Source organism: Ylistrum balloti, unplaced genomic scaffold (genome assembly GCF_031769215.1).
Source record: "Ylistrum balloti isolate Yb309-2 unplaced genomic scaffold, AGI_CSIRO_Ybal_v1 Utg370122, whole genome shotgun sequence".
NCBI lineage: Eukaryota > Metazoa > Mollusca > Bivalvia > Pectinida > Pectinidae > Ylistrum > Ylistrum balloti.
The window spans coordinates 478616-487503 of record NW_026782138.1 but is presented as its reverse complement, the minus strand read 5'-3'; the positions used below and the strand labels follow the sequence as shown (position 1 = coordinate 487503).

General features: G+C 36.3%; 1 protein-coding gene across 1 annotated transcript; it reads right to left on the bottom strand.

Annotated features, from left to right (window-relative positions):
• Nucleotides 1-664: 664 nt before the first annotated feature.
• On the bottom strand, nucleotides 665-8666 carry LOC132550407 (PR domain zinc finger protein 4-like). The gene is made up of 10 exons (XM_060214469.1): nucleotides 8624-8666; nucleotides 7716-7832; nucleotides 5805-6725; nucleotides 5212-5427; nucleotides 4649-4783; nucleotides 4038-4199; nucleotides 2919-3031; nucleotides 2143-2353; nucleotides 1634-1915; nucleotides 665-1125 (listed from the first exon to the last, which is right to left on the bottom strand). Exons 1-10 carry the CDS (start codon nucleotides 8664-8666, stop codon nucleotides 665-667), a joined length of 2661 nt encoding a protein of 886 aa, XP_060070452.1.
• Nucleotides 8667-8888: the final 222 nt, after the last annotated feature.

Sequence of the window (8888 nt, the reverse complement as noted above, 5' to 3'; positions counted from 1 at the left end):
ATATAGATACTAAATCTTACCTTAGCAGATATCATTTAACATATTGCTTTGAAGGAAGCATGGAAACTTTTCCAAGACAGCCAGGATCAACAACCATGACCTGCAAGTCAAAAGGTTTTTTAGGAATATACAGCAGGGAAAGTATTTACTTTTTCATTCAGTAATTCAATTTCAAAATAAAAACAAAAAACTATTTATCAAATCTTCAATACTGCTCTGATAAATCATAAATTATACTTATCAAATGAAAATTCAGATCATAATCGAGTATTGATTAGTTATGAATGAAATGCATCCAGACCTTATCTGATGACTGCTGCATATGTAATGATTCAAGAGGAAACTATACAACAAATATATATTCATGCTTCCATTACGAAAAGCACATTTATTTGTATCAAAGAACTTTTTATATATAATTACCTTCAGTAGCGATGAAACAGCTTTTCTCTTAACATGAATATTGAATCATTTTTTTTTTATCTACCACAGGTTTCATATAGGGAATACAGAAAAGCTGGGTTGTTAACAAAGTAGTTTGGATATTGCAGCAGGTTCCATCCATACAGAATCATCTGAAAACATTCCATAAGAGGTAGCAAGAACGTTCCAGCTCCATTGTTACATAAGATCATCCAAAAACAAAAGCTGAGAAAGTGGATATCTACGGAGTAGCAGTGTTGGTTCCTAATGTCCTGGAAGCAGAGGGACCTGCTGTTAATTCATTAGCTATTTCTTCCAAGTTGAGATTTTTCTCATGTTTGTTGAGATAGATTTTTGTTGTTGCTCCTTTACAGATTTTAGAGTGTCGCTGTAGGTGGTATTTGGTATAGAACCGCTTCTGACATTTCGGGCAGGCATGATTCTTCTCCCCAGTATGCATAAGTGCATGCCGTTTATAGTTCTGAAGTTTGTAGAATATTTTGTTGCACTCAAGACACTGGTAGATCTTCTCCTTTGTGTGTTGATACTGATGCTGTTTGCGATCAGATTCACGGGCAAATTTTTTTACGCAGAAGTTACACTGCAGATTTTTCTCTCCTGTATGTGTTAACATGTGGGTCTGCAGATGGATCTTCTGTCGGAACTGATTTCCACACTGGGTACAGGAAAACCTCTTCACATCTACAAAACAGTCCAGAAAAAACAAATCTCTCTAAATTACATCTCAAATCAAAATATTAAAACAAAATGCATACATCTACAGAAAAACCTTGCACTTTAAAAGAAAATAAATAAAAACCTTTAACATGTTAGTATTAAGATCGCTATTGATATCACAGTGGATATACCAGTGATCTGTGTAAGTTTGTTTTTGCCGTTATTCATAATTTCAACCTGAATAAACAAAAGATTCTACCTCATGATAAAACCATAATAATTTTAATTGTGCAGCAGTATGTCTTTAGAGGAATTGTTCTTAGTAAAACAATAAAACTTGTAAAGCTAATTGATTATTGTGGCTGTAAATATAGTACTTCTTTACTATACTTACAGCCAATTATCAATTTGCTTTACAAGTTTTACAATATTTTCCACATACAGTGTTTGTTTCTCTTTCCCAATGAAAAATCACAGGAGTAGTTTCCTCTCTTGTTTAAGGTTGTTTACTGAGAATTATTTTGTGACTTACTACTGTGGGTGAGCAGATGTTGTCTGAGATTACTTTGGTCTGTGAACCGCTTCCCACAGTATTGACATGTATGAGGCTTGATCCCCATATGAATATTCATGTGGTCATTCAGTTTAGCAGAGGATGTGAATCCCTGTTCACACATGTTACAGTTCCACTTCCTTTTCACCACATCCGCATGTAGGAGTTTCTGGTGAGCTCGCAGGTTTAGACGGCCCACAAACACTTTACCACATACGTAACACATTTTGATTTTCTTGGTCTCTGGACTTACAGGCACTCCTTTAACATAAAACATATCTGAAATTAACATTCTACTGTATGTCAATGCAAAATAATCACATATTTTTCCAGATCAAAAAATAATATTGTTAATTAACTGTCAAAAGATTGTTGTCTCCTCAATGCAGTATACTACAGAATTATCAGGAGTCATCAATGCAGTGACGAATATATATGTAATGTTACTGAAGGGACATGATTCCAGCAGCTAAAAAAAAACATTGTACCTAGAAAACGAGCGTAGTCCTTGGAGTACCAGAAAAGTAACTCTTCACCAGGATAAACCTGTTTTGTGGTGAAGAAGTATATCTCAGAACCTAACTGTGTGACAACCATGTTCTGGGAGGCCTCTGTACGTGCCATTTGTACAAACTTGAGCCAGTTACACTCCTGTTCATCCTCAAGGTCATACTGGTCTACCTTGTCACTGTAGATCACCTACAATGTAATACACTATTTTATAGAAATGTTTTTCTGCCATCCATTTCTACATTCAGATGTGCCCTAAATTTGTAACCTTCACAGAAACACTGACAACATAAAATTTTATTTTTCTACTAGTATTTATTAATTCACTGAAGATATTGTAGGATAAAAAGATGTACATTCCTCGACAAAAAACACAAATAATTGTCTCGTCTAGCCTCCTTTGTGAATATGGTATTTTAAAGCAAACAGCAAAATACACTAAAATCTGCCTTTTCCCCCCAAAAAAACTCCAATTGCAAAGTCGATCATAATCATTAGCATATCAATGCAATAGATATTATATTTACAGGGAGCACCATCTAATGATGAAGGCTAGAATTCTACCTGATAACAATCTTGTTTACCTTTTCAATAAAGACCACATGATCGTGTAAGGATTTAGGACCCACAAGTCAAGCCAGGTGACATACATAGCTTACATGTCGCTATATAATGAAACATCAAAATTACACCATTGAGAAAATATAACTACATCAATAATTTTGATATGACAATGGTTGTGTTTGCTGATCACCTTAAACTCTGGAAGAGAACCAAGCTTGGATTCACCAGGAGCAGAGGAGCTCACTTTTCCCACCAGAGGCCCAAATTTGCTTTTGGCTTTTAGTGCCACCTTTGACCAAACACCTGAAATAAAATTATTTTTAAACATCTCTGAACAAGCACACATTAAATACTACAAAGACGGAGGCCAGGTTAGAAATGGTAGGATTTTGTTTGATGTGCTATAATATATCTGTTCTAACCTGAATAAAAGCACCTGCATCACATCACTAAGTCTGCAAAATTTATTTTTCTCAATGATTGTACAAAAGACGCACAAGTGAATAGCATCTTCCTATACCAATTTTGAATTAAAGATAGTACAGCCAAATTATGAATTTAACTGCATCATAAAGCTTTTTGGTCCTACTGCGACTTAGTGATGCTAAGGGTGTGAATTTGGAAACCTAGTAATAATCCATTACAATTCAATAAATTTCATAACAATGGCAGTGATTTACTCAATTACCAACGAGCATTTAAATATGGATTGAGTTCAAACCCCTATCATTGCCTCTGAAGATTTCAGGTCAAGACAGGTTAGTAGCGATACCTGTACTCCACTTGTCTATAACATTAGTAAGTATTGTCTGAAGTTTTCAAGCAGACAAGTTGGTAGTGAAACCTGCTCCATTTATAACATTCTTGAGTATTATCTTTATAAATTTCAAGTAGAGAAAGATTGGAAGCCATGCTCAGCATCTCCTGACCGACAACATTCTGAATATTGTCTCGGAATAGTTCAGGTATAGACAGATTGGAAGCAATGCCTCGCTCTGCTAGCTTAACTAAAACATTCTTCTGAAGTATTGTCTCTAAAAATTTCAGGTAGAGAGAATTAGGCAATGATACCAAGGTCCTGGAAGAACTTCTTCAGAATGTCTCAGGTAGAAACAGCTTGGAACCTATATCTGGGCTGTGCTCACCTACAGCATTCTGAAGTACTGTATCTGAAGATTTCAGGCAGAAACAGTTGGGAGCAATACCCAGGTTTTGTTGGTAGAAATACCTGGGTGCTACTTTTTTTTATAACATTCTGAAATATTGCCAGGTAGAGACAGCTTGAAATCTATACCTTGGCTCTACTCACCTATAACATTCTGAAGTATTGTCTCTGAAGGTTTCAGGTAGAAACATGTTGGGAGCGATGCCCGTGCTCTGGTGGGTATAGGACTATCTGCGATGGCAGTGTACTCTGTGTCATGGATCAGACAAGGGTTAGCCTCTGATGCTGAATTACATCCCACACAGACTACAACACATTCAAAAAAGTTCATCTCAAATATACACTAAGTTAATAAGCAGACATCTTTGACTGATGTTGTTACATATAAAATTGTTTTCAATCAAGCATTGCTGAAAGACATCAAAACATGGAACTTTCACCTACATTTTTGTATTATTTGGTCCATTTTTTCATAATTTGTATCCCAAGTGCACTTTTTTAATCTTTTCAACTACACTCACTACTACACAAAACATGTCGGTTTATGTAAAGTTTACCATTTTGAAGATGATCTGCATTTCTCATAACAAAATTGAGGTTTCAGACTGTCTTTTTTCCCCAATCAAGTCCTTCACACACTGATTTTAATCACAGGTCCTATACCCTACTCTGAAAACATCCTCCTAAACACCCCAAAGCTTTATTTCCATTTGACAGGTAATGTAATTTCAAGTCTCCACATCTATTAGACTTACAGGAAACAAAGACCTCTGGGATTGCCAGGCCAGCCCCTATCACTGGTTCTACAGGGATGCTGACAGCTACAGGAGGAGTTTCTCGTTGCACATTTGCATCCCGCTTCCCTGCTAACTTCAGCACCAGATCTACCACTGCAACAACAGTCATAAAACAAGTAATAGCTGTATGAAGTAGACATATTTACAAATGTCTTTTGATAACATGGCATAAAATAGCAATTTCTCTTAAATATGAAAAATATAAAATCTTTTGGCTGAAAGACTCTGTACACTGCCGAGCAAATGGGGTATTGGATTATCTTGTTTGTAAGAGGAGTCATGCTTTCCTCAACAACACATTTACAGAAATCTGCAAAAGGGGCAGCTTGTAAAAACTAATATAGAAAAAAAAGCTTTAAACATAATATTTGGGAGCAGATTCATTTTGTAATATTTTTCAAGTTCAAAACTGAAGAAACAGAGATTTTTTAAGTATTACTTTGCATAATGTGTCATTTATTTCAAAAATTTTAAAGTGAAAGCACCATATAGCATTATATTGTATCATAAACTTGACTTACAATGACTGGGACATTGAGGATTGGGTCCTGCGGTTGGTAGTTGTATGAGCCCACTCTGGTTATTGATAGCACTGGAAATGGCTTCAATCTGACTGGCTAAGCTGGCTGCAACTGTTGAAGGGTCCTGATTGGCCAGGTCTTCTCGGATAGGTATATAAGCAGCTGCTGTTGCCAAGCTTGTCTGCATTTGCAAGTAATCCTGGGGGTTATAGCCAACTACAATAGATACAATACCAACAGCTGCAGTATTTCAATAATTTCATCAATAAAAAGTGATCATTCCCATGTTCACTCTTAACACCACTATGAAGCAGACGCAATGAGGATAAGCCAAACATTCCAAAGACATGTTTCTACATACTTGGGAACCAAACTAAAGTATGTATCTGCACACAAAATTGACAATTTTAATTTTTTACAAACCAAATTGCCGAATTTGTCATCATTTTCTAGAAAAAAGGGTTTTAAACAAAATCAAATGTGATATCACAGCACAAATATATTAAAAGTTAAAAAAAAAAAAAAAGAATCTTAAATGCTATCACTCTGAAGTAATTTTCAGGGAATCACCAGGAACTTCATCAGATATTTACCTACTGTCATCTCATTTCCAATGGCTACATCATTACACTTCTGCTGAGTGTTGAGACTAATGTCCTCCATGTGGTTCTGTGTCAACTGTGATGTCTCTACATGTTGAGAGGACAACTCTGTCCCATCTGTTTGATGGCCCAGAGCTGTGCTTGAACACAACATCTGGTTCTGAATGTTGGACTGCAATGTTGAGCTTTGTAAATCAGAAGGCATTTGGCACTGATCACCTACAGACATCAGAGGTTCTCCTGCATGTTGTCCATGCGTCTGAAGGGCATCAGCTGACTGATGAATGGTGAGTTGAGGGGCTGCATTGGTTGCATACTGACCACTGGCCAGGTCCTGATTGCCACACTGCTGGATGAATGTAGCATTAGACACTAGGGCTTCCAGATGTGGGCTTATGAGGTCAGGCCTAGTAAACTCATTACCACCAAGATGAACTGCTATTGCATCATGTACAGACAGGTTTTGTAGAACTGCAGGTGCCTCAGAGGAGGAAAGTGAAGATGACGGATGAACAACATCATTCTGTCTGTTATCACTGCCCTGTTCAGTGGCACTGGTCAGAGTCTGTGTCTGTGGTAACACTTGGGAATTGGTTGACTCTTGTACTACATTAGCAAGGCTATTGAGCGAATTGTTAGCAAGGGATATTCGATTCTGAATTGACACTAAATCATTTGGATTTTGTAGTTTGAGGAAGGATGACAGATCAAATGCAGGTTTGGCTGGTGGTTTTAGTGAGGCTTCTGACAAGTCTGTCTCCACATTAGGATGGGCTGGACTGGGTGTAGTATAATCCTGGATAGACGTGGCTTGAGAGGAATTAGTCAGAGGTGGTGCAGCTTGTGGAAAGATCTGCGATAGCGTTTGTAATCCACTCTGCTGGATTAACTGCAGTACAGGGGGCAAAACACCTAAATGATGTTACAAAAATATGATACAACAACCACATATTTCTCCAAACAATACATGAAATGAAATAGTAAAATACAGCAATGTGTATGTGCCTCTGGTACAACTTGAGAATTTGTCAACTGCTGTACTGCATAAGCAAAATTTTTTAGTAAAGTGTTGAAGTGGGGTTTTTTCCACATTGAAATTTATGGTCTGATAGATAGAAATATAAAAAAGAATTAAATTTACAACTGCATTCAAGTTAAGGTTTACACATATACAACTCATCAACCAAACACCTTTAATGATAGGACTTTCTATCAGAAGAGAATAATAGAATCGTTCACCCCCTTTAGGAAATCTCCGCCCGAGGGAGAAGATTATTAAGTTGTCAAACACAAGATTTGTTGAGTGTTTGATAGCTTCATAATCTCCCCCCTAGGGTTGGAATCCCTCTATCTCATCCTAAAGGGAGTGAATGATTATTTTCTTTTTACACTGTTTTCCATGTCCCAGTGTAAGATGAACTTCAAACAAAAACATGTGGATGGCTAATGAATAGTGACAAGGTTCACAGCTCAATACACTTAAAGCATTGTGATTTAATCTTACACAAAAACTAATTCTGTTATACTTGACAATAAGACACCAAATCAAAAATACTCTTATTTTAACATATTTATGTTTGATATAAATAAATTTCAATCTTGATAACACAGGATTTTCAGTTTTGAGGATAATACAAGACTTCAGTAGCAGACCAACTAGAGTAATTGTGACTACATAAAAGTAGTTCCACTTTCAGGTAACGTCACTTAAGCCGTTTTCAGAATGTGCAAAGAGCATGTATAGCGGTCTCAAACCTGGGGTGAGAAAAGTAAATCTCACACCGGGAAAAAATGATGATTTCCTGTCAAGGGTAACTGAAAAATTCCTTTCATCAAGTGTCTATAAGTTGGACATATTAAAAAAGAGCTTTTACAAGTGTCAAAAAATATGTATTTATATACCCATTTTGTTATCTCCTTTGTCCTTTTCAGGAAGGCTGACTGACAACATTATCGGCATAGTCTGGAGCCCCATTCCCTGTGGAAGAGTCAATGAGGCAGAAATCTGCCCTCCTGGGGCTAAAATAGAAAGTTTTACATGTTATTTATAACAAACTATATATATATGTCAGTAGATGGGTGATTATGCTTTTGGAAAGCAAAGTCCAGAGGAGGTGGTTATCTGGAAATGACAACACCTACACCACAATGTAGAGTCATGATGGAAACTAATACATTTATATGTATGACTACACTGACCATACACAACAAGTAGATGTAAAATGATTGGCTATTCTATCATCCAATTTCTATTGTTTGGGTTCAGGTCTCTACATCATACCCATATCTTATATACAAGTTTACAGACTCAGCTTGGGTTTCCTCAGACATCAGGGAATAAAACCTTACTTCCCTTGAAAATGGAGTCAAAACACATGCATGCAATGTTAAATCATGAAGACATGTGACAAGGGTGGCAAAATTCATTTCACTAAATACACAGCATAGATTTATATTCCTGTATCTTGGACATGAGGTGACCAGACTTTCATTTAATGGTCATCTCATCATATAGACTAAAATCTAATACAGAGAGGATAAGAAGTCCTGATTACACTATTTTAGTATTATTCCACTTTAATAGCTATATTTAACTATGCAAAGCATGCCCAAATCCATTAAATTTAGCTAATTATGGTACACACAACTAAAAGCAAGAGTAAAGCTTAGTATGTACATGTTCACAATACTGTTTTTACGATGCTTCAACAATTTTTACTATACCCCATTTACTCTTTTTGATCAATTGAAATCATTAGCAATGTATCATAACTTTCCTTCCAAAATGAATATCTTTGATATATACTTACCAGACATGTCCAGTGGGTTAGATTCAGAGTTTGGTGAAGTCATGGCCAAGCTTGACTTTGGTACCACAAGTTAAAAATGTAGACAGTTGAAATTTCACATCAAAGCATTTCAGCGACGTCATAGAATAAACTGCAAGAAATAATCAAGCGTGTTAAAATTATCAGTGATATTTTGAATACCAAGCATGTCTGCTGGTAATTTATTTATGTAGAGGTTTTATGCAAGTCTCCAATCTCAACGTCGGAAAGACAAACTTAAAAAACA

Excerpts from the sequence above, each read along its gene's own strand:
- LOC132550407 (XM_060214469.1), bottom strand. The coding sequence starts at position 8,666 with ATGACTTCACCAAACTCTGAATCTAACCCACTGGACATGTCTG. Across the intron at positions 6,726-7,715 it reads CAAAGGAGATAACAAAATGG|GTGTTTTGCCCCCTGTACTG; the intron begins GTATATAAATAC and ends AACATCATTTAG. Across the intron at positions 5,428-5,804 it reads TGGAAATGAGATGACAGTAG|TTGGCTATAACCCCCAGGAT; the intron begins GTAAATATCTGA and ends TATCTATTGTAG.